General features: G+C 49.6%; 3 protein-coding genes across 3 annotated transcripts; 1 reads left to right on the top strand and 2 right to left on the bottom strand.

Moving 5' to 3' along the window:
• Positions 1–382: 382 nt before the first annotated feature.
• Positions 383–3,986, bottom strand: LOC129196166 (T-cell surface glycoprotein CD3 gamma chain). The gene is made up of 5 exons (XM_054803151.1): positions 3,517–3,986; positions 2,146–2,352; positions 1,509–1,640; positions 1,055–1,098; positions 383–669 (listed from the first exon to the last, which is right to left on the bottom strand). The coding sequence occupies exons 1-5, from the start codon at positions 3,587–3,589 to the stop codon at positions 607–609; spliced, it is 519 nt and encodes a 172-aa protein (XP_054659126.1). The 5' UTR covers positions 3,590–3,986; the 3' UTR covers positions 383–606.
• Positions 3,987–4,011: 25 nt separating this feature from the next.
• ZW10 (zw10 kinetochore protein) lies at positions 4,012–18,423 on the top strand. Its single transcript, XM_054803149.1, has 16 exons — positions 4,012–4,219; positions 4,592–4,726; positions 5,585–5,686; positions 5,876–5,953; positions 6,078–6,237; positions 6,939–7,088; positions 7,662–7,853; positions 8,512–8,675; positions 9,451–9,633; positions 10,096–10,334; positions 11,357–11,428; positions 12,153–12,322; positions 13,540–13,670; positions 14,149–14,280; positions 15,304–15,506; positions 16,510–18,423. The coding sequence occupies exons 1-16, from the start codon at positions 4,103–4,105 to the stop codon at positions 16,628–16,630; spliced, it is 2,349 nt and encodes a 782-aa protein (XP_054659124.1). The 5' UTR covers positions 4,012–4,102; the 3' UTR covers positions 16,631–18,423.
• TMPRSS5 (transmembrane serine protease 5) lies at positions 15,519–21,157 on the bottom strand. Its single transcript, XM_054803150.1, has 8 exons — positions 21,047–21,157; positions 20,797–20,840; positions 20,497–20,659; positions 20,207–20,379; positions 19,744–19,842; positions 19,294–19,436; positions 18,761–18,913; positions 15,519–15,721 (listed from the first exon to the last, which is right to left on the bottom strand). Exons 1-8 carry the CDS (start codon positions 21,130–21,132, stop codon positions 15,656–15,658), a joined length of 927 nt encoding a protein of 308 aa, XP_054659125.1. The 5' UTR covers positions 21,133–21,157; the 3' UTR covers positions 15,519–15,655.
• Positions 21,158–25,509: the final 4,352 nt, after the last annotated feature.

The raw sequence follows: 25,509 nt of genomic DNA, 5'->3' as shown, positions 1-25,509 counted from the left end.
AGTCTGCGATTAGATGCCAAGCCCTGCATGTGCAGAGGAAACATCCTCCTGTCCTCCCTCCTGCTAGCCCCCCAGCTCTCTCCAGGGGGCTGAGGCACATGGGCATTTTGCAGGGGTGACACAGACTTTGCTAAGCATCACTGTGCTCACGGTGTCCCCACTCCAGCAACGGACCCGGATGTCATTTGGATCCTGGCACGTAGAGGTGGCACAGCCATGGGCACCTGCCTGCACTGGCAGAGCAGTGTCCTACCGAGACGGTGTCCTACCGGGACAGGCCTCGCGGCTCTGCAAGGATCCAGGCAGATCGCATCCAGCGTGCACCTTCCCCAGCGACCGCAGGGCTCCCCAGGCTTCAACACAACTGATGGAGCAGGGAGGCTATGGGATAGGCTCATCTTTAATCAGAGGGATACAGAAGTGCAACAGGTCACAGAAAAAGCAGAGTGCTACAAGCAGCCCATCGTGGCAAAGAGCTGGAGGGCTCTCTAGGCACAAACCCGCACTGTCTTCTACGAGCACTGATCTTACGAAGGCACTGGTGGTGACTTTGCTGTAATATCACTCCTGGTGTGAAGAAGCCATGGGCCCCAGCGTCTTCCCACTTCACTTGCGGGCCTTGGCAGGTGCCAGCCGACTGTACTGTCCATCGTCCCGCTCGCCAAGGGGCTAGGAGGAAAAAAAGGCGAGATGAGCTACAACTGTGTCTGTCCAGCCCTGGGAGGGAGGGTACGGGGAAGCTGGCCCAGCCCTCCCTTTGCCAAGCTTTTGGCAAGCTTTCCCTCCCCGCACACAGAGCTTAACAGCCCCAGACAGTAAGAGGCAGGGGGCAGCTGAGCTTGCCCCATCCTCTGGACCACTCAGGGGGAGGCAGCTGCATCACCCCAGCAAAGAGCAATCTCCAACGCAGCTCAGTGCCTTGTGGCATCGAGTATCCCCCAGCAGCTGTGCCGTCATGGCATCACCGGTCTCACCGTGCCGCCCCACACCGCACAGAGGTGCTGAAGCCCAGTGTCCCACACACACACACATGCATGTGCACACCCCTGCTCACCTGGTAGAGCTGCTCGTTGGCAATCAGGTTCTGCCTGTCAGAAGCTAAATGAAGAAAGAGGGTGGTCAAGAATCAGGGGAGTCATGGGCAGCATGGTGAACATTTGCAAACAAACCCAAGTGGCCCACTGCTTTCAGCCCTGTGCTTTTACTTCCTCCGGGAGGCTTGGTGGAAAGCCCCTGCAAGGCCTCAGAAGTTCCTGTGCCACCAGCTGCTCTCCCTGGGATGATGTTTTGGTGAACCTTGTGCAGCCAATGGCTTCTCCTGGGAAGCTGAGCCAGGGGCAGGAGGGGTACACGGAATACTCACGTGGATTCCTACCCTAGACACACTGTGTGCTGGCTGCTGCCTGCAGCTTGCAGTGACAGGGCTCTGTAGGCCCTAGGTACCATGCAGAGAAGCCCAGGCACTTCCTGTCCCCACCTGCAGGCAGCCAGCGGGGCTCTCCCCTCACCTCGTGACATGCGTCCCTTGTCCTGGCCGGTGATGCAATACACAGCAACTGCCAGGAAGACGGTGGCCACGACATCTGCGACCACGATCCCTGAGATGGTGGGAGCGTCCACTTCGATGCAGTTCTGGCACACTGGAAGCCCAAAAGGACACAAACACTGAAAGCAGGGCCATGACCAGGACCCTGCCCCTTGGCTGCCTCCACCCTGCCGCCAGGGCCAGTGTGAGCCCAAAGCCCTCAGCCAGCTCTGCCAGTCCAGGCAGGCTCCAGTCCCAGGGCAAGAGACCAGGGATTAAGTTTGGCTTGCTGCGTGACCCAAGGCAGTGGTGCAAGCTGCCACATGTCCCCAGCACTTAGGGCAGGCCACAGCGGGGCCAGCGAGCGGCTAGCAGTGAAGTGGAATGAGTGCCAGGTTATGGCACTAAATGAAGCTACAGGGCTCTCCTGGGGACACCACATGCAGGTGAACGTGAAGCTTGGCCGTTCCTGTGGGCAGTCTAGCACAGGAGCTGTCAGGACTTCCACAAACTGGTGGAATCACCCTCAAACTCTGGGAAATCAGTAGCTCCCTCAAAAATTTCCTTGGGTGAAAACTCCAAGCAGTTCTGGCTCTAGAAACCAGGCTTGCAACACTTACTTCGATAGTGCACCTGGAGAGAGGGACTTTGCTGTCCGCCCATTGTGCATGTATAGATGCCTCTGGGATCATCGTAAATTGCACCCAAGTCCAGCTGTGTTGTGTTTCCCATCTCAGTCTCATCTTTCTTCCATATGACTTCACTTTGGCTGCCCACACATTGCAGGAACACCTTCCCACTGGCTTCTTTCACAATTACTTTCTGTCCTGTAAAAAAAAGGAGAGCAGAGAGCTTCACAGCCGAGTTCTCCACTCTCACAGTGGTGCGCAACTCAAGAGATCTCATTCATGGAGATGGCTGTTGTAGAAGCCATCACATTAGGCTGTCCCCTGAGCAGTGGAAAGGACACTGCAAACAAAAAGCTCTGCAAAAAGCAGACTACCCAGTGGAAAAGTAGTCCAGTGTTCAACTGGTGGTTACGTTGGTGCAGCTCTGGGTAGCTGAGAGATCCGAATTCCCTTAGAGTGAAAACTAAGTGGAATGGGGCATCTACCTGGACTCCATTCAGACTGTATGTGCATAACGCTCATCCCACACACAGATCACATTGGTATTCAAGTGCCACTGCAGTGAGAGATGTTTCAGCAGAAAGTGGAACATTTCCACCAGCAGGGATAGGAACCGAGCCCAAATGGGGAGGCAAAAACCCCTTTGTTTTTTTACCCAATAGTAAAAAAACATTTTTAGTGAAAAGCATGCAAAAAACTACACAGAATTGCTTCCGTGGCCCAAAAGCATCACCTGCAGAGTTTGCAAATGGAGAGTAAATTCCCTGTCTTATTTGGTGAGTGCTGGAGCAGAGTACAGAGTACAGCCTCTCCTGCTTGCGTGTTTCTGCCAGGCACAAAGCCCATGGCTACTTTCGTCTACCACCACGGCGCTGCCAAGTGCAACTTTACGCGCTCTGTCATTGCAAGGCAGGTTTGGGCCATCGCAGATAGCCAGGGAGTAACGTGCACAGTTCTGGACTGTCACAGCAATGGTCCAGGGCAGGCAGAGTTGTCACAGCGATCCCGTCCTCATGGACCATTGCACTGATTCGCTCCCTTCTCCCCATCGACATTTATGAACCTCACGTCAAGGTGCCTCAACGGACAACCCCAGCAAGCTGCGGGGACCTGCTTCCCAGCCACCCTCCCAGCACCGCAGAGACACCCGCGGTATAAGCAATATGGGTTGGCATTCTCCAGGGACCATGGCGAGTGCCCAACGGGCACGGCTGCAGCCTCGCCATCCGCCGGGGTCCCTCGGGCACGCCACGCCGGGGGTCTCCACGTACTGTGTTGGTCTGCGTGGCACCACTCCCGTGTCAGCCGTGGGGCGCAGCACCGCAGCAGCCTGTGGGAAGCGACTGACACCCAGGGACTTACCTTGGAAGCCCCAGCTGGCCACGGCCAGGCTGGCGAGGAGCACCCAGACGCCCAGGGCCCTTCCCCTCCACATGGCACGAAGTAGTGGCGGCTCTTTTCCCCGCTCAGAGGAGAGGATGTGGAGAGAGCTCCTCACCACGACACGCCACCCACCCCGAGATCTTTGTCGGGTACCGGATGCCGGGGGCTGGAGCCTCCCTCCCTCCCTCCCCGCCCCAGCAGCTGGGGGATGTCAGAGGTGCCCTGGGCCTGCCTCCTCGCCCCAGCACAGCCGTGACGCCCGTGGAAAGGCAGGGGAGGACAGGTGGCCCTAAGGTGCTGCGTGCCCCGGCAGCCGTGGACACACAGCAGCCGTGGGTCCTCCCACAGCCACGGACCTCCAGCAGCCGGGGTCCCGCAGCAGCCACGTGTCCCCCCGCAGCCACGGAGCCCCCGCAGCCGGGGTCCCCCAGCAGCCACGTGTGCCCCCGCAGCCACGGAGCCCCGACGCCCCCAAAGTCTGTCCCACGCCGGCCGCCGTAGCGGCATTGGCGCCGGCGCCGTCCCGTGGTGCTGTGCGGCGGCGGGCGGCTGCCGGAGCGGGACGATGGCGGCGCCGGCGGGCTCGCTAGTGGCGGCCGTGCTGGCGCACTCGGGCCGCCTCGACAAGGAGGACTTGGGCACCCGCATCGGGCGGCTCTCCCGCCGCGTGGAGGAGCTGAAGGCAGGGCCGGGAACCGGGGGGGGGGGGGCTGGGGGGGCGGGGGACAGTTGGAGCCTTGGGGAGGGCCTGGGGGGGGGGCGGCGGCCCCGAGCTGCCCGGCTGATGCCAGGTTTGCCTCCGCCCCGGTCCGGTGAAGCCGGAGCGTCTGTCCCTGGCGCTGGTGTCCGGCCGTTCTTTGCCCGGGTTTTCTGGCAGCTGTGCCTTACCGCGCAGGGCGGGGGAAGCGCCTGGCGAAGAGCGCCGGTCGGCCCGGCCGCGCAGCCCCAGGAGCTGGTTCGGCCCAGGGTGCCCCAGGCCTGGAGAGGGTCGCTCCCCCCTGCTCGTGAAGGTCCGCCTGAGAGTGACGGTGTCCCAACGCTCCCTCTCCTTCAGGGAGAAGTCTGCAACATGATTAACAAGAAGTATAACGAGTTCCTGCCCAGCATGCAGAGCGCTGAGGACTTGGTGTCGCAGGTGGACGGGCTGTCCAGCAACATCGACCTGCTGAAAGCAGGGATTGAAAACGAGGTGACAGCGCGGTCATCTGCGGGGGCTCTGGTAGATGCCGTTCGGTTTCAGCCCAAACCTGTAGGGCCTCCCCATCTTGGGGTGTTGCTAGGGGACTGGGGAAGGAGGACTCCTGACTAAGAACCTTGGATGCTATCACCCCTAAAAAATGCCTTTAGGTGACACACGCTGCAGAGGTAGGTGTGCGTAAGTACATTGGGGTGTAAGCAAAGAACTGTCATTAAGGGACTGGCGTCTTTGCTCCCTGTCGAACAGTTGGAAAAGCGTGTCACACAACTCTGCTTCAGACAGGAGAGAGGGATCAGCCTTGCTTATCACGGTAAGGTGTGACCCAGTAGTGGGCCTGCTGAGTGTTGGTCCCACAGTGATTTTGGGCAGAATGGCAACCTAAATCATAGCTGTGCACATTCACTGAAGTCTTTAAGGAGAACGTGAGCAGCTCCGGCAGGCTGGATTGCAGACCCACTCGCTGTTTTTTGCTGCTTTGATTGACTTTCCAACATCTGGGGTTCTGGAGCGCTGTTAATTGAGATTTAACTTTTGGCTTAGTTCAAGCGTGGTTGCATTTTAAATGGCTGTGTTAAAGGAACGCTAAAGTCCTTTTGACTGCCTTTTGAGACTAAATTGCCTTACGGTGCCTTTAAAAACTTTGTTAAAAGAGAAAACAGTTTATAAGTGTTTCCAGTGCTTATAAGGATCTTCCTAGCAAGGAGTAAAATGGATGGAGCCTTTTTCTTCCTCAACTAATTACTCTAGTAGCAGACATACCTTAAATCTCACATCATTACACTTCTAAGAGGAAATGTGTCTGGATAACGTGTGCTTGCTGTAAATGAACTGAAAAGTTTGTTATTTTAGGTTCAACGTGATCTAAATGTCGCTGTTGCCGATTTTACTGAATTGAAGCAGCAGCTGGAGCGAGACACACTGGTTCTGAGTATTCTGAAAAAGCTACAGGAGGTGAGGAGGGGGAGCAGCTTAAAATCATTAAGCGGTAGTTATCATCTCTGCTGCTCAGTCTACGGCATTATTCTGGGCTTCTCTTTTGAATAATTGTCTGTGACCCCCCTGTCTCTAGCCATGTTATTTAAAAAAATGTAGTCTAATAGCAGATGTGCAGTGACATATGAATCTATTTGATTGTTGCAGTTTGATACAGCTATTAAAGAGTACAATACTGCATTGCTGGAAAAGAAATATGTCGCAGCAGCTCAACAACTGGAGAAGGTAATAATGACTTCTTCAGCATATGACAGTATTGTTCGTCTATGCTTCTAGTAAATTTCACAAGATGCTTTTTATTAACAGGGGCAGCACTTACCCACGTTTTGTGTTTGATCTTTACCACCAGGCGCGAAACAGCCTGAAAATGCTGGAATCCCGCAAGGGCTTTGAGCTGAAGATCCTGAAAGCACTAGGCACAGAGCTCACGGTGCAGACACAGAACATGCTCTATCATCTTGGAGAAGAATGGCAGACATTGGCTGTATGGAAGCTTCCTCCTTCCAAAGGTACTCACAGTTCTAATTCGTTTCACTATGTTTGCTTCACTATTTGAAACGGCTGGTTTCAAGCTCCTACAAGATTGGAAATGCAGCCATACTGTCAAACTAAGGTTGGTTTAAGGAGCTCTTTCTGCCATTTGCATAACCTAATGAGTGGGAGCAATGAGTGGCAGTATTCATTGGACATCACTCCACTGCTGGAGTATTTAGGTGCTACCAGAAGCAATCTGATGTAGTCAGTAGATTGTAAACAGTTTTGAAGGTTCATCTGCCTCATCTGTGGTATTCCTTAGAAAATGTTGAAGCAGAGATCAGAACAGCTAATTGCAAGAACTGCTCAAGAGTCTGTTGCTGTCTGTGTTGAAACACAGACTTTTCCTTTGGAAAAGGAAAAACCTTTTTTCTTTGGATTTGACATGAAATGGGGAGAAGAGGGCAAGGAAAGCAATTGTCACTAAATGTCATTCAATTGCAAGGCGACTGAAATGAGAATTCTAGGTCATTGTAAGAGACCGATTCTCGTTCCGTTGTCCTGCACTGTAACACAAAGAACTCTGTACGCTCTTCTGACACTCTTACAGTGTTCTGTGGAAATGGGGAGAGGTAGAATATTGCTTTAGGTGCCACCTGTGAAATGCGGTAGCTTCTCAGATTTGCTCTTTCTCACACCGCGCTCTGACAGAGAGATGATTCTTCCTTTTCTTTAGAAAGCAGCAGCCTGGAGTCAGCGATGCATTCAGAATTGCACTTACGCACAGTGCCATCCAAAGAGGAGGAGATCGCTGGCCCACCTGTTGCTTCTGTGCTGCAGGCATTTGCTGTCCTAGGAGAACTGCACGCCAAGCTTAAAATTTTTGGTAAGACAGACCGTGGATAGAGATAAACATAGCTATGGTAGCCTGAGTTCAGACTTGCTTTGAGATGGATATTGAGATCCAGTTCACTGGATTTCGACTTTCCTGTCAATTTACTCTAATGTCCTGTTTTGATCTGTAGCTATGTCGTTTCATGGTCTGCTGTTTAAAGAGTTTTTCCAGTTACAGCCTCCTCATCTACCTAGAGCAAGACTGTTGGTTTCAGGCAGCCTCTGAGCTTCAGCATTCTCAGGTGTTGATAAAATAAATCAGGGAGTATGGCAGATGCTAGGACGGGATTTCACGCTTCCAGCTATTTAAGTTGTTTTTCATGTTTTATTAAATATGCTGCTCTTTGTTAGGCCTCCGTATGTTTTACATGAGCAAAATGGTCATTAGTGAAGCCAAACCCAGCGTTTTACCTCCTTAGCTCTTCCCTTTTTACAGCTAATCAAGGGAGTGTTTCTTCCACGTCATGTGAAGAATCTCTATATCCAAAATAGTCATGGCTGGGCCTCACTGGAGCAAACAGCCTGCCCTCCTGCTGTTGGAAAACATCTGTTTTTCATTTCTCAGGCCAGTTACTGCTGAAATACATCCTCAAGCCACTGATTTCGTACCCGTCTCTTCAGCCGTTCACAGAGGAACAGTCAGATGTATTCATCCTACGTTTTAAGTCCACGGAGCCTAACTTGGATCATTCCTCTCCTATGGAGGTTTTTGACAAGATCAAGCTTATTTTTGAAGTTCTCCACAAATATCTGCTGAGTAGGTCATTTCTCCCTTTTGGAATTAGACCTTGTTCATGTAATTGGAGCAGAAGCTTGCTAGAACATCTGGTTGATAAGCAGTATTGAATTATGCGTAAGGTCTAAGCAGCTTTTTAATGTTAACTTGCTATGCTGTGCTCTTGAACAGCTTGGCACCTTGTCAAACTGGACTTAGAGGTGACCCAGCATTCACAGAGCTGGGAAGATGAAGGAGGAAAGTATTTTGGCTCAAAGGGATCAAGAAATTAATTGTTTGGTAAACGTCTTTTCTTATGAACCTGTCATTGCATTGAAGATCTCTGCATGCCACAGGTCTAAGAGGTGGAAGTCATGATGCAATCCAGGGAGCTCCCTTGGTCAGGCTGGTCACATGCAGGATCTTCCATTGCCTAGAAACTGGCCTGGGCTTTGCCAGCATTTCACAAAATAAACCTGCTGGGGAAGCGGGTGCAATTTACACAGAAGCTAGTTGGTTTTTGGTGGGGTGGATGATTCCACAGGCCCAGCACGTGGCCTGGATAAGAAGAATACCTCCATTATAAGGTTATGGAACAGTTGATAGATGCTGTTCTGACAGGAAGGACCAAATGAACTGGTGAAGGCTGTGGTCCAGGAAGCAGGTGTATTAAACTCCATTTCTGTTTTCTTGAATTCAGATGTGCCTCTTGAGCAGCCTGTGGAAGATAAAAAGGAGTGCAGAGTTACACTCGCAGAACTGCTAGGTGATATGATATGGGAAGAGTTATCAGACTGCCTCATTCAGAACTGTCTGGTGAATTCAATCCCAACCAATAGCAGCAAACTGGAGCAGTATATAGAGGTAGGTCTCAAAATTCAGATCCATGTAGTAGAAACGCCACATGGCCAACTTCAACAAGAAGCTGTGTTTTGCTAATCTAGAATTGCGTATTTCTCTCAGTTAAGCTGTGGCTTCTTTTTCCTGTCACGTTAAGTATGCCGAGTCTCTGATCCGTGGAACTCAGGCCATGTTGAGCTAAGACCTGGAGGCTTTCAGGGTGTGCGCTGCAAGGCACTTGTCTGAGCCTCTGTGAGAGGCTGAAGATGATGATGTGTCAGTGCTGCTTGCCCAGCTGGCTTCCTAAGGACTGGTTGCTCTGTTTGTATGTGTTATTAATGATCACAGGGTTTTCTTGCACAGGCCACATACATTTTTTTAAAACTACGTACATAAACCAGAAGTTACTGCTAGTGAAGAATGCCAAAAGCTCCTTTTCCTGCAGAGGGGGCTGTTTCAAATAGAAGCTGTCATAGGATAAATCTCCCAGCCCCTTTATCCCAGGTAGCCCAGTGTAATGAAATTGATCATCTTGCTCCTCTGGTTTTTCAGTTAGGTTGCCAGCGCAGTCAGGGGGGACAAACCTGCCGTTCAAACACTGTATTATTGTGCGATCATGGCCCCCAGCTGAGCCAGCTCTTTCCAAAAGATTGCTGAAAAGCTGTTGGATGGTTAGTACCCTCTAAAACCTAGGTTCATCCTTTGCTTTCAGCTGAGTGAAAGAATTTATACTCAGCTTTAATTTTGTTTTGATTTTAGGAAACTATGTTAATGTAGAATATATACCTGCTCTTCTCAGGTGATTAAATCCACAGAGGAATTTGAAAAAGCCTTGAAGAACATGCAGTTTTTGAAAGGAGACACAACTGATTTACTGAAATACGCCCGTAATGTCAATTCCCACTTTGCTAACAAGAAGTGCCAGGATGTGATTGTGGCAGCCAGAAACCTAATGACCTCAGAAATACACAATACTGTAAAGGTAACTGTTGGTGCAATACACTTTTTCTATGTCGGAAAATAGCTTAGCTGTTGAAGAAGGCTTGTCCAGAACAGTGAAGTCTTTTTTGTGGAGCACCGATTACTCTTGATTATTTGGGGATTGTGGCAAAACAACAGTTTCAAAGCCTTTTTAAATAGTGCTCAAGTAGGGTATTTCACTAACAAGATGCTTCTTAAAATACTTGAAGTTTGCATTTATAGCATAAGAAAGGTTAGAGCATTACTTACAGAGTTGCTTATAGGTATGCAACGCTATATAGATCATTTTGTGGTCTGCTGTGTTGTTCATAAGCCAGGAGACATCCAGCAGTCTTAGGGGACTTCTGGAGCCCTGTGTTTATCTTGAGTCTTAAATCTCTGTCATTCAATGTTTTGTAGTCTTGCACAGTCTCCTTTCTGTGAGCTTTGAATTATATTGTATCTCTCTCTTGTTTTCCCTTAGATCACACCTGATTCCGGTGTAGCCCTACCGAGGCTTCCTGATCCTGGGGCAGGAGATCACTTAAAAATGCAAACAACTTCTAAACTTCTGCATAACGACATGGTGAATTTGGAGAACAAGACTAAACTGAGCCAGTACACGTTTTCTCTGCCCACATGCCGCATCAGTTCATCAGTGGAGAAACTGATGGAGCTGGCTTATCAGACCCTGTTGGAGGCTACAGCCAGCACAGATCAGTGGTAGGAATTCTATATCCGCGGGTAACTCTTAGGTATCAGATATTTACGGCCTTTGGCAACACCAAGCATCTGTTAATTGAGTAAAAGAACTTTAAAAGAACAGAAGATACCTAAAAATTAGAATAAATCGTGAAAGTTACTCTCTGTTTTGGCTGGAGGATGCATGCCTGGGTTCGTGCAGTAGGCTGGTACAACAGGAAGAGCTGCAGACTGTGTTCCCTGTGATATGCAGGTTAAGCAGCCTTTTGGACCTGGGTTTTCAGGGAACATTCAGGTACACTTTGTTGTATTTTAGTTATTAAAGCAGTGAAAATACGGTAAACTCCCTAGTGTGCACCACATAGTTCACAGCTTCACTTTTTTAGTTGGGAGAAATGCTACTGCAGCATTCACTTCAGTGTTTTATCTATCTTCGATGTCAGTTGCTCAAAAAAATCAAAACCATCTCTTTTTTTCAAAGCAAGTGATAAATGATGGCACCCCTTCTGAGGTGAGTTCTTGCTTTATGTGTGCTGGGTGAAAGCAAAGAACTCCAGCTCTGCATCTGGCAGGGCTCCTCAGAGAAAACAGTTAAATGTTTTGAGGAACCACATGCAGTCTGTTATAAAAACTGGAGACCACAATCCCAAGGAAGGGGAGTTGCCTAGGTACTGAATGCCCTTCAGTATACCCTGGCAGAGAGGGGGCTGACTTTACGCACTCCTGGTGGCAGAAGGGACACTGTCCCCTTTGTTCCTGGGGTTTCATATATCTCCCTTCTGACATGTGGTCTGAAGCTTGTCTTTTCCACATTGAACTTAGAAGGTCATCACAGCTTTTCTGAGAAGCCTTTGTGAATTTTCCAGAATGTTGCCTTTGTTGACGTCGCTGTAATTGATCTTGACAATCTAATCTTTGTGCCGGTATTTCACTGCCAGTGCTTCGCTACTAATAAAACCTTGTTTTGGAGAAGGTGGAGGGACACTTGTGAGCAAGACATTAATTCCACTGACAAACTAACGTGAACCTTATTTCCCTTGTAGCTGTATACAGCTCTTCTACTGTGTGCGGAATATATTCCAGCTGTTCTATGATGTAGTGCCAACATACCACAAGTAAGTGTCTGTGTGTGTATTACCTAGGGCCTGTTTTGGAGAGAGAACAATGCTATTGGAACAGCCCCACTTGTCCCCAGTTTGTCCACCACAGCGAGATATTGCTAAGAGCTTCCTCTGGCAGCAAAACAGTAGTACTCTTAATCTGGTATTAATTTGTACCTGCTGCACAATAGGTGCTTGAGAGTTTCAGAGTTGGCAGTCTTACGACTGAGGAGATAGTTGCAGTTCTTATAACAGTTGTGTTTGAATCCAGTCACGTAACTTTGACCCCAGGTCTGATGCAGAGATTTGTCATTATGTTTTTCCTGTAAAAAAAAAACAGCAATGAAGTTGAAAGCATACAATTCTGTCAGAGAACACAGGGCTATTACTGAAAAGGACTTCTCTCTCTTTTCCTCCCCATCATGCTATAACAAAGTACCTTCCTGTTTGAAAGCCCATTGCTAGAAACAATGTGGATATAAGTCATGGTTTGAATGCCAAAGCGCCATTTCACTAGCTGTGAAACCCCTTTCCTGTAAGTTCTTGTGTGGATGTGATAGGAGATAAAATGCTTTTATTCAGACTGATGCCTTTGTCAGGCCTTGCCCACACTTAGTTACTTGCAACATCTGTCTGATACAGACCTTGAGTTTCTCTAGGGTAGGCGTGACAATTTTTTCACAGAGCCAGGTCTGCATAAATACCTTCCTTTCTTTTCTCTTCCTCCTTCCTGGGACAGAGAGAACCTTCAGAAATTACCCCAGCTGGCAGCCATTCACCACAACAACTGCATGTATATTGCTCACCACTTGCTCACCCTTGGACACCAGTTCCGATACCGCCTGACTAACATCCTGTGTGACGGAGCAGCTACTTTTGTAGATCTGGTACCTGGTTTTAGGAGACTTGGTAATTTTACCTTTCACTATTGAACTATATTGATGGGTGACATGATAATTAATCTCGGCATTTGTTGCCGAATAATTTAGTGTGTGTGGCTATTGACTCGCGCAGTGGATTGTTATTTAAGAGTTTTGGACAAGTAGCAAGGACATTTTCTAAATTGGGAAGTCTGACAGAGCATTGCAACTTTAAACAAGATGGCTGTTCAGGGCTTGACTCTGAAACCCAAATCTTCTTGTCCAGCACATAGTTCCAAAAAGAGTTTGTTATCCAGTGAGATGTTGTGGCACTCAGATATTTTGGGATCTGCTGCTCAGTCATTTGATAGTCTCTTTAGCTTATTCTGTGAAACAAATTCTGAGATAAGTTTGTATCACGGTTTAACCCCAGCCAGCAACTAAGCACCACGCAGCCGCTCACTCGCTCCTCCCCAGTGGGACAGGGAGAAATTCAGAAGAGTGAAAGTGAGAAAACTTATGAGTTGAGATAAAGACAGTTTAATAGGTAAAGCAAAGGCCGCGCAGGCAAGCAAAGCAAAACAAGGAATTCATTCACCACTTCCCATCACAGGCAGGTGTTCAGGCATCCCCAGGAAAGCCAGGCTCTGTCACGCATAATGGTGACTTGGGAAGACAAATGCCATTGCTCCAAATGTCTCTTCCTTCCTTCTTCCCCAGCTTTATATGCTGAGCATGATGTCACATGGTATGGAATATTCCTTTGGTCAGTTGGGGTCAGCTGTCCCAGCTGTGTCCCCTCCCAACTCCTTGTGCACCCCCAGCCTCCTCGCTGGTGGGGCGGGGTAAGGAGCAGAAAAGGTCTTGACTGCTCAGCAGGAACGAAAACATTCCTGTGTATTGACACTGTTTCCAGCATAAATCCAAAACATAGCCTCATACTAGCTACTATGAAGAAAATTAACTCTACCCCAGCCAAAACCAGCACAGTTTGAGAGAGCCTAACACGAGCCTGTCATCCACAGTAAATTCTGTGCCTTGGCTCTTTTTCAAAAGTGTAGTAGCAACGCAAGCTGCGCAAGAGCTTACCAAATATATGACTAGGCCTGGTTAAATTTGCTCTGAGAGACTGTCTAGAAACTGGAAATTCCTTTAGAAATAAAACATTATAGCAAGTTCATTATTCAGCACTTACAGTCTCTAAATTGGCAGAGCAAATTTAATAATTGCTTAATTGCTTCTCTCTGCTTGTTTTTGCTCCTAAAGGGATGGAGTGTTTTCTGGCCCAGATGCGAGTGCAGAAAGGAGAAATCTTGGAGAGGCTGTCAAGTGCCAGGAATTTTTCTAACATGGATGATGAGGAAAATTACTGTGCAGCAAACAAAGCAATAAGGCAGGTAAGCAAGGCAATCAAAGCCAAATATCCCGTTGTCTGTAGATGCTGTCCTTGGGAAGGGAATGTATGTAATCTCAGTCCTGGCAACTGCGCAGCGTGTCAGCAGAGTGGAACTTTCAAAATAAAAATTTTCTGGCATGATTTTTTTTTTGCCCTGGGCTGTGTCTTTTTGTAAAATTGGAGCATGCCGAGTTCAGTTCCTCTTGCTCCAAGTTGAAATGAAAAATTTTGTTTATCATACATTTGTAATGTTTTTCATTTTTCAGGGAAAAGATCTGTCACACTTGATGAGCCTTAATGCAAACTGAAAATGTAGCTTTTTTTCCTCAGGAATATCTGCTCTAAGCGATAGCAGGATACTTCATTACCTTTTGCTTCTTTCAAACTGGTTTCTGACCATACACAATCACCGTATCATTTGGTGCCTCTCGATGTTCTTTTTGATACCATGTAGATAACACATAGCTGTTATCTTCCAGGTATTGCATCAGTTGAAAAGACTGGGGAAAGTCTGGCAAGATGTCCTTCCAGTGAACGTATACTGCAAGGCTATGGGGACTTTACTGAACACAGCGCTCTCAGAGATCGTCACTAGGATTGCTGCCCTAGAGGTAACTGCATGAGATGGACATGGTGCGAACAGCTAGCATTTCTGACCTCTAGAAGTTCTTCCCAAGATCAGGTTTCAGGGGAACAGTTATCTTCCACTGAAATTATGATTGTGGTCCTGTCTATGAGAAACATTCAAGATACCAGTTACTCACATCCAGTTGAGACCGTCTATACTCTTACAGCAATTCCATGACTCCCTAGTCAAGGGGAGAGTCAGGGAAGTGGCCGTGATTTCATCCTAATTTGGATTTAGGTGTGTCACTCCTACTGTAAACATTCTTATGACTCGGTCTCCGTCTTTGTTCAGGGCACAGACATTAACTCTTGTCTCAAACTCCATCTATTCTGATACATTATCAATCTGTGCATCTCCAATGAACCTCTCCATCCTATCTAGGCACCAGATGCTGAAATACCTGTGGCATTTCAAACTGAAATTCTTCTCCATTGAAATCTCCATTGACTCCCAATACTGTGTTAAAGTGATTGTCAGGTTACCCTGGGTCAAGTACAACTATCTTATTACATTTCTTAATTAAAATATGTTTTCACAGCAAATGATAGAAATATGCTAGTGCATCTGTTCTAGTTGTAGTCTACATCCAAAGAGCCTTCCGCTGTGCATTAGGCCAATAAATCCTCTTTTCCCCTAACAGCTAGTTTACAGGACACTTCCTCAGGCTATGCCTGCCAAAAGGCTTGGCTTCCATCTTTGGGCTGGCAATGCCTGAGCAATTTCCTTGTAAACTGTTCAGACCATCATAACACCTCCACAGTGAAATGTTTGCTATTGCACTAAGACATGCTGTTTAGAAGCACAACCCTTGTTTTGAGGCAGTCGTCGAGAACTTGTTGAAATAGCTATTCGTTAAATAAGTTATATTAGCTTGAGACCGTTAAATATGATCTAAACCACTGCTTTCATCTTCACACACAAAGCCACCTTTTTTTCATTTCACTCACTGCTTGGCACTCCGCAAATATAAGTAACTGCTCTCCTGTTAATGTTTGTTCAATTCTAGGATATCTCTGCAGAAGATGCAGATAGGTTGTACTCCCTCTGTAGGACCATGGTGGAGGAAGGACCCCAAGTTTTCACCCCACTACCTGAAGACGACAAAAATAAGAAATACCAAGAGGAAGTTCCAGTCTATGTGCAGAAATGGATGACGTTCAAAGAGCTGATGATCATCTTGCAAGCCAACCTCCAAGAAATAGTAGATCAGTAGGTGTCTTCCTCTCTTCCTTTTCAGCTAGTTCTTTGCCCCAATAACAGGGAGCTGGGAAGTGGTCTGACATCAGCAGGGCACTGCACTCAGGCGACTGTGTTCAGACAAAAGGCAATCACTGTTAATAAGGATCAGATAACTGCTCCTAGGGCTGTTTCTTGGCTGTGTGTTTATAGTCCATTTCAAACTTGCTCATATGTTCAGCTGCATCCTGTGAAGGAAAAGGCAACAGTAAAAAAAACAAGTGCCATGGGAGAGCCAGCCACAGTGATTGTGCATGCCCCTTGGCTTCTCGTAAGTTCCTAAGTATTGCACGGTAGGCAGCCTGGCATTTTGCCTGCTGCTTTTGATGCTAGCTGCGCCTTGCCACTGCAATCGTTCCGTATGATTGGCCTCTGCTTTTTAGATACAGTTGCTGCTTTTAACTTGCAAGGGGGGGGTTCATCTGAATTATATGTGAGGATTTGCATCATTACTTCTCTTACTTTAGTTGGCATGAGTTGGCAGAAGCTAGACATTCCCTGTTCACAGCTGCCTCACACATACATTGGAATGGCAAGAAAACCTAACTCTCCTCAGCAGGCTGAACTGAAAAGGTACCAGCCATGGAGAAAGCACACAGGGAAGGCAGTTCCTCTTCTGTGCCCTGCTCATTGCTGCTGTTGGAACCATGTTAAACACCAGAGTTCCCAACTCTCCTTCCACCTGGCCATAAACCACTTGGTTTGGGAGGTGAATGGGAATTTTGCAGACAGGCTTCAGGCTTATTTTGGAGAAGGAAAAGGTACAGTTTGTAATGAGTGCAAAAATCACCTCACAACCTGTCGCTTTATATGCCTAGCTAAACAATTCTGGACTCAAGTTGCATGCAGCTAATAAGCTGCTAACTGGATTTCTTTTACCTTCAGACTTACTGCTGTAACAAGTGCTCAGAAGACTTGTTTTAATATGACATTTCTGTGCAGTTTGGTTAAATAAAGATCCTTCTCTCCTATGTAGGTGGGCGGATGGGAAGGGGCCTCTTGCAGCTGAATTCTCCGCAGCTGAAGTGAAGAGTCTGATCCGAGCCTTGTTCCAGAACACAGAAAGGAGAGCAGCAGCACTGGCCAAAATTAAGTAACTCTTTACTCTTACATGTTGCATCTTCTGAGAAAGTGAGAGCAGACCGAGTCTTTCAAATATTTTTTGAATTTGACCCTTCTTGTTTGTACTGGTATAAAAAAAAAGCTTAGCATTAGGTAAGTGCTTCCTGGGGGCTTGACTGAGGGAGACATTTCCTAGCTCAATATTTGTAGGGCAAATAGGATGGCTGTATGAGTCTGGGACCAGAAAATCAAAGGTGGGTAACACATGGACACTAACTGCTTATGCTCCATCTGCCAGGCAGACAGAGTTTGGGCTTGAAAATGTAATCTCCTGCCATGCTCTCCAGAGGTGTTCTGCCCAGATCCAAGTTTTCCTTCATGAGCTGGTGGGTGTACAGTCCTGGTGAAAAAAGGATGCTTTTTGTGATATGTGCTAATTTCTGTTCTCTAGGATTTCTTCTTCCTGTTAAGCCCAGCAGAGGGAAATAAAGCAAATCTTCTAGCCAACATCTCTTTGTGAGAATAGGCACTGATGGGCGTCATGCAAGGCGCTGTATAATGTCATCTCAAGCTTCCTTGCTTAAGGGTCTCGTAGAGGGATTTTTATTTCTCAAGAGTGACTCTTTATCTATGCAGTTTTACATCAGGGGGCCTGTAGCCCCACTGTGTCTTACCTCTTCTGTCCCTGCAAATTAAATATGAAACCCACAGGCTGCGGTAGCTTTTGATATCCTTCTAAGAATGCTGAAGTGCCAAACTTTGCTCTTCCCTGCCTCAGGTTTCCCTGAAGAGCAGACCTCAAGAGAATGAATTTTTTTTTTTTGGGGGGGGGGGGAGAAGAGATCCTGTTCAGAGCAAACTGTTTATCAAGTCACAGGGTTTTGAACAAGTGGCAAAATTCCTCTTGGCTTTATTTCTCATGGAAAATCTCTTAAAACTGACTTAGAATTTTTCAATCTCATTTTGCCAACTGTAGAAGCCAGTTCAGCTCCTTCTTTTATCTTTTTGTTGTGCGTGAACTAGGTAGGTCTGGCATCTGCTGTCTTTCTGGTAGTAAATTTTCTGTCCTTTACGAATAATGAGAGAAATGTAAGTGAATATGAAAAGGGAATGAAGTGTGCGCTCATAGCATTATCTTTTAAGTTACAAAAGGCTACGTTTGAGACTTTGAGAAATGTACATTTCTTTTAATTGAAAAACTCACCAAGAACGTTCATTAAAACACAGCCCAGAGGCCAAGATGTGCCAGTTGCTGCACACATGGAACAAAGTATTTCCTACCATGTAGTGCTTACAACCTGCTTACAAAAGTTTTGATCACAGAGCGTAATGTTTTAATCTGTTATCTACTGTCATATCCTTTTCATTTGCACTTTTGTCTGATTTCTGCTCACCTTGCCAAGCATTTGTGCAGGGCCTGAATCGCAGCTGGCTTTCACATTGCACCTACGTCACTGCAGAACGGAATGGCCATTCTGCCTGCTGGGTTGGCCGAGCACAGCTGTGGCAGGTGGTGAGGAGACCCTTCTGTTTCTGCCTTTAACCGACAGGGAGGAGGCAAATGCAGTCAAATGGGAATGCCGCAAGGGAGATAGTGAAGCAAAATCTAACTGCCACTTGGAATTCTAGCTTTTTCTTCTCTTCCTCTCCATGTAATTTACCTGAACGCTGAGAGTGGTCCCATAACACTTGCATCTCATGGGATCCCCTGCCCCCTTACACATAGCAATCCAAAACCCCATGTATTTTGGAAAACACCACTTCTCCCACGTGGATTGTTCACAGAAATGTAATTTGCTATTTTCTTTAATAAACTATTTATACTGAGCATGTTTTCTAGTGTCTGTCTGGGGATTCTGTTAGGGTTATAGTAACACAATACAAATTAGTCCTGGACTGCTCTCCAGTTACTACATGGAAAGGGCAAAGTGTTGCTCTCTGAAGTCTCTCCTTGCTTTTTTCTAGTAGATCTAGTAAAAAAAAAAAAAGCAAGCAAAAAAGGAATCAGTACCATAAAAGAGGTTATCCCAGAGGTTCATGTGTCAAGTGTGAGCATAGGGTAGTGAAGGCAAGAGTTAAAACAGGATGCTTAGCACTGGGATTTGTCTGCAAGATATGTGGCTGTAGGTCAGGCTGAATATTTGCTTTTGTTTGCTCCAGCTTACCTCAGTGATGTCATAAATCCATGGCAGAAGCTGAGCCACATTGGTATAAACCCCAGGGTGGTTGGGTTCAGCACAGCCCTGGCCCCAGCTCACGATGCCTACTAAGCGCCACGCAAATTTGTCCTGGCAAACCAGGGGGCCCCCGCTGTCACCCTGCAAGACAGAGCAAGGACTAATGATGCCGCTCTGCCCCGCTAGCAGCTGGGATGCCAACCAGGCTGGCTTCTCCATCACGGCTTTGTTCCATAGGCCATACAAGAAGATGCAACATGGGTACAACAAGTAGTGTGTGCCTCCCTGCAAGGTTTCGATGTTCTTTTAAATCTCAGTCCAACACTGATGCACCGAGGCACTGCGGGATCCACACTGCAGTGCGAGATGCAGTGGCCCCAGTGCTACTCTGCACAGACTTTACTGCAAGCTATTGCCACAAAACCCAGCATTTGCTGGGGCATAACGGGGACATGCAACATATCCGTCCTTTCCACACCTGCTATGCACACCCAGCACACACCAGTTACTCCCTCCGTTACCTGGCATGCATCTATTTTCCCTTGCAGATAGCCGGCACACAGCATCCTGGCAGTGAGCTCGCCTGCGTACATGCATGAACTATTGCACCGCTTGGTACCGATTAGGGGAACGAGCACTTCCTTCAGTGTCTCAGTAACCTGCACTGGGGAGGGAGAAAGAGAAGCCTGGGGGGAAACAAGATCTGCAGGGAGCAAGAGGGGAAGAGCAGGGCACTAGCTGGAAAAGTCAGAAGACGGGAAAGATGGGATTACTTTATGGGATTAAATATGGCCAGGCCCACAGGAGCTGTGGACGTGGGGGGCAGAGCCACTGGCGCAGGGGTGGGATGAAGGCAGGAGGGGGCATTTGCAAGTTCACCTGCAGCATGGAAGGGGCTGGACAGGGCCAGTGGGGAGCAAGGCGAAAGCCTCCGGTCAGTGCTGAGCGGCAGGGACAAGATGGGAACTTACCTTGGTCTGGTCTGGTATAGCCCCAGCCGGAGACCCAACACTGGGTGCCCTGGAAGAGGTCCTGCTGGGAGGGTGGCAGACACACAGCACGGATGGCATCTGGTAAGAAGGTGACAGGGGTAAGTGCCAGGCCAGTGGGGACAGCTTCGTGCTGTGCTGAGCAGGAGCAGCCAGGGGAGGGCTGCAGAGCTAGCAGCCCGCAGAGCCTCTCAGCCTGGCACGTTGAAGCGAAAGGCTCTTGGGCCAGGTGCTCTGGAGACTTCAGCTCCCACAGCCTCCTTCCCAGTAATTCGCAGCTCTGACATAGCTCAAAACATCACGCTGCTGCACGTGCCAGGCTGGATAGCCTTAAAAAGCTTTTCTGAGATGGCAGGTTCAGAAAAGGCTGGGGTTTGGCCATCTCTTAATTGTGGGATCAGACAGACACCACCACAGGTGGGAGGAGGACACAACAGCAGCTTGCCTGAGAAATTCAGGGGGACTTGGAGCTTCATCAGAGCAATGTCATAGTCTAGGCTATGGTCGTTATAAAGTGGGTGGTAAATTATTTTCTTTACTGATACCCCATCCTCCTGCCTGACTGACGCACGGGTGATAATGCCTGTGAAAACGAGCCAGGAGGAGGCTTGAAGCTGCCTGTAACCGAGCAGAAATACAGCGTGCCTCTTACCGTAGGGCAACAAGCACCCAGGCCTTAGATAACAGCAGATGTACATCGCCTCCGAGGCTGGGCACGGGAGAGCCCGGAGGTACCTGTGCACGCAGTGAGCTGCCGTGACGATCCATTCGCGTGCCAGCACGGAGCCTCCGCAGTGGTGCTGGGAGCCCTGGTACACGCTGACCTGCCAGGGCCAGCGACCTGGGGGCATGTCTGCCCCCCCGACCACCCGTGCAGCACCGGGGCGCAGCCCGCACTCTACAAGGCAGCCGGGGAGCACATATTAGGTGAAGCTCGAGGTGCCAGACCCTCACGCTGGAGGTGGAGTGGGAGTGAAGAAACTGCTAGGTTCAGGTGGAGATCTTGAGGACATGGGAGAGGAGAGAGGCACTCACCTGAGCATTTCAGAGCCACAATTTGATGCGATTCACAGCTGCTCCTGCATGGCAATAAGCCTCTGGTCAGAATACACATGAAACAAAATCCCTGGGGCACTAGGGAGCTCCAGGGCAGCTGCAGCAGACCCCAAGGAGGCTGCTTACTGCACAAAACCAGGACAGTTGTCTGTGCCCTTAAGCCTGAAAAAGGCCTCTGGGTTTTCTCAGCCCCACCAGCAAACTCTGCTTCCTCCAGACCTTTGCTTACCTGACCTGCCACATGTCTTCCAGGCTGCCTTCCTGGTGGGGTCTCACCTGAACAAACTCCCGTGTGTCATTCACCTTGACATCCATCAGGTTCACTCCTTTCTGATGGGTCATCCTGCAGAAACAACAGTAAACGTCCCAGGAAGGGCTGGGGACCTGCCAGGGGATCCGGAATTTAACCCTGTCGTGGGAACAACATTCCGCAGTCCTGCTGCTCTGGCAGCCAGGAATGAGCCTCCTTGGCAGGGATGATCTTCCGCAGCTCTTCTCGCAGGTCCCCGTGCCAGCCCAATTCCTGCTTTCTGCCCTGCGTTCACCAGGGAGCTGTGCGATCTGACACTGCTGCCCTGACAAACCTCCCAGCCTTCAGCGCCTGCTTTTGCCAAGATCATCCCCCCTTGGAAAAGGGTGAGTAGGGGGTCGAAGCAGCTGCCTCTGCCATGCCCACCTGAGATAACCAAGCTGCCGGCAGAGCAGGGCGCCCAAGGAGACACTCCAGCGCTCATGGCATGCCAGGAGCCAGCCAGGATGGCCTTCCACCTGCACTTCCAGCAAGGCATTTGCCACGTTTATTCTGAAAGACACTAAAGCCATTCCATTAAAGGCAACCTGCAAGTTCCCTTCCTTGCAGTGTTCTGTGCAGGGCCGGCACAGTGCAGGGTCATGCACATCTACAGCAAATAAAAAAAAACCTAAACCCATACCCCAGGAAAAAAAACCCCAACAAACCTACATTTGAAGCAATTAGAAACTATACATGAACCTATTTGCATATTCTCAGTGCCTGTGTGGCAGCTCTGCTGAGTGATTACATGCAAAGGAGCCCTGCAAGAATTGCCTTTGCTCACTCCGTGCAATGAAGCTGCAATGCTGGGGAATGCAGCAGGACTTCAAAGCAAAGCAAAACAATTGCAAAATGCAGCCGAAAGAAGCTAGTAGATGAGCAAGAGATATTTATTATTAAAGAGCATCTTTTCTGTTCTTGCTGGGCTTGGCAGGCACTGTCCTGCACATCGCTCCCCTCTCCCCACCCTCTGTGGCAGCAAGCAAAGATGTATACCTCTGTTGCGAGCCCCACGGACCACGGGTTCTTCTTCTTCACCGTCACCGCACGCTGAGATCGCATCTGGCTCCTGTGGCGTGGTGAAGGCCTGGTCTAGCTGAGGCTTCTTCAGGTGTTTCACTTCAGGAAACAGCGAAGGGGGTGGAGATGGACTCATGCAGCCGGGGCAGCATCCAAGTATGCACAATATTAGGAATGATCCTGCACTGCCCACTGGAAGAGGTGATGAGCCTCTCAATGGGCACAGCTACGGCTTGCTGCCGGGACCACGGCAACCAGCAGCAGAGCCCGCACCAGCCGTGCCCCCCACCTCCCAAGCCACAGCTCCCTGACCAAGGAGCTCCCACCACCACCACCGCTGCTGGCACCTCGAACTTGCTCGCCAGTTTGGCAGCTGGGCTCTGCCTGCAGCAGCAGGGCTGTCCCGGAGCAGGCACTGACCTAGGAGCCATGCTCCAGCTGCTGTTCCCACCAGCAGCCCGGCAATCCCGAGCAGCAGGAACAGCCTCCTGACCGTGCAGAGAGTTTTGAGAGATGCATTAGCAGAATCTTTAAGAAACAGAGAGGAAGAGAGGATTAATATGGTCTTGTCCATCTCTCACAGCACTATCAACCCCCTGGGTCATTATACACCCGTTCCTAAGACTCACCTGATCCTTCCCCGTAACGCCAGGAGGAGGTGAGCTAAGTAATGGATTCTGCCGGAGGTCAAGATTCAGAAAGCCCCCCTGTTCCCAAAGCCCAGAAATAGATCACCCACTGTGTTCCAGGGAGGCCTGCATCCTCCTTGCTTCCCTTCTCGCCTTTTCTGTCGGGCTCTCACGGCTTTGCACTGCATCTTTGATGCGAGGCAGGTTGTCGGGAAGCTTCTCAGCTAAGGCTGGGCTCTAAGGAAAAGAATGGAGTCCCAGGGAGCAGATGAGCAACAAAAGCTACATCACTTGAAAGAGGACAAGCTTCAAGCGATGACACCACTGCCCAGGCTGGCTGCTGCAGCAGGGGGGCAAGGTGAGGGAGCACTTCTCACCATGAGAGCAAGGAATGGGGCAGCTGCTAGTTCGGGCTGCTGCTGAGCCACAGGAGCAGAGCACACGGGTCTCCCATGAACCATCTCGGGTTTCCTCCGCACGCTCCCGGCACAATGCCATGCACAATGCCAGGCACGCACGTTGCACAGCGCCCACAGCCACGCTGAAGGGACTCCTTGTTTCGGCCCCCCCGGACAGGGCTCCTGCAGCATGTGGGGGTGATTGCTCAGCAGCCCCCCCTCCCACCCCCGCCCCCAGGAGTGCCCTGCTCAGGCTGGAGACCCCCAGGGGAAATGCTCCCATCCCTCCCCCCGCAGCACCCAGAGCAAGATCAGCAGCCTTTGAGTTGCCTCAGCTCCCAAACCCACCTTCCACCTGCTGCCCCCCCGCCCCCTTCCCCCTCCATTATTTTGCTGAGCTGTCACATGAGACCCACCAAACCCTGCTGAGGAGCAGCGGCAGTCCCTGGGTCATCAGCGCGAGCAGAGGGCTGCAGGCTGGCAGCCAGTCCTGCCGGCGGTGGGCTCCGAGGCATGGACAGCAGGAAGGATACGGACCAACCACTCTGTGTTAGCGGTTATGTTCAGGGAGACAAGACCTTGGGGAACAAGATGTGCTAAGCTGGGAAAAGATCAGAAAGGACAGCCTGCAGCTGCTCTTTATCACCCTCACATCTCAAGCCAAGCGCCTGCCAGCTGTGATGTGTAAAGGAAAATTTTCCTGCCCAAAAGCTGTGTTAGGGATGCGCTGGCAAGGGCTGGTGGGCCATCCCCACCCTGCGTGCACAGAGACCTCCAGGGAAACAGCCCCACCTCCCTGTGTGCTGGATTTTTCCCTGTGGTCTTTTGGCTGTAGCATGCCAAGAGTAATAAAGGTGAAACAGCAGCTCTCAGTTTGACTTCTGATTTTCCATGTAATTTCTTGTTGCTCAAAGATGCCTGGCTGGTGCCCTGCAGGAAGGGAAGACTTTCTAATCCATGGCTTGGTTACCAGCTGTCCCATGTTGGAGCATGAGATGCTTTTCTTACCAATGCAGAGCTCTCACAGCAGAGGTGGAACAGAAATAACTTGTGCTGCTGCATCTGCTCTTTTTCCTCTGACCCAGCAGATGCTCCACCACAGTCATCATGCCCGAGGCCGATGAGCACTGCTAGTCCCCAGCTGGCACACTGCACTGGACAGGGAACCGGGCAGGGACGGCACCAGGATCACCTTTGTCGCATTGGCCAGGAAAGCGAGGGGGGAACCGCACCGAGGCTCTGGTTACAGATGAAACGGCCACAACAGAGATGGATGTAGATGCTCTAGCAGAGAGCCATCACCATTCTCCCTGCTGTTAACCCATCCCAGCTATAGAGGCAGAAAGCGCTGCAGTGTCAGAGATTGTCACCACCACCAGAGATTCCTGGTGTGGTTGCAGCATCCAGAGTCCCTCTGAAGAGCCCCAGGTTACCGCCATGCCACGCAGCCTTGTCTGCACAGGCAGTTCACTGGCTATGCTGTTTCTCTGGCTGACTACACTCCATCCAGAAATACTGAGATGGCCTTCTCCAGTTAAGTGAGTTAGAAGCCTAATTTCCCTCCAGGAGAGATGAGACTCAGTACCAATTTCAACATGTCTCAAAACCAAAAGGCAGCTGAAGCAGACTGAAACAGCTGTCCAATGAAGAAAGACTTTTCTTATTTACATACTTCTGCATCCCCGAACGACACAGCTGATGGCTTATTGCTCAAAATATCAATGAATTTTTAATGCTATTTACTCAAGGAAACTCCTATGAGTATTTCGTGACAGCCCTGTCTTGCAGGTTCAGGATGAGGTTTTGTGCTGTTGATGAACAGCACTGTGTGTGCTGTGCCACAAACCGAAGCTGTGCTGAGCAGCAGGTGCAGCCGTCGGTTCCTGGAGAGCAGACAGGCACACCAGCACTGCGGGACCTGCGTGCTGCAACGCTGCTGAAGACCCGTGCTGAGGTGCCGGTTACAGCTCCCTGGGGACGGGCTCCTTCTACAGCCTAACACCTTGCAATCACTCAGCTGGTGTGAAAACTGGAGGGCGGGGGGATGTGTGCGGTGTTTGGTTTGGATTTTTTTTTTCTCCAGGTCCCTTACCTCGTTAGCAATTAGGCCGGAAAGCTGAGAGACAATAGACAAAGCTGCAAATATCCCCCAAATCACAACCTTGGCTCAGCAGCTGACCCTTTCCTGCTCGGGCCTGGGGGCAGTGGAGCATCTCCTCAGCCTACGGAGGACTGTAGATGGTGCTGGAGGACTAGGGAGACCAGCGGAAACGTGAGGCAGCGGCCGAGGCTGCAGGAACCGGCCTGAGAACCCGTTGCTGACACCTGCCCTGTACTTGGGCTCAGAGGAGGG

This window comes from Grus americana, chromosome 24, assembly GCF_028858705.1.
Source record: "Grus americana isolate bGruAme1 chromosome 24, bGruAme1.mat, whole genome shotgun sequence".
NCBI lineage: Eukaryota > Metazoa > Chordata > Aves > Gruiformes > Gruidae > Grus > Grus americana.
Note: the sequence above shows the minus strand (reverse complement) of the source record. Positions and strands in the feature narration are given on the sequence as shown.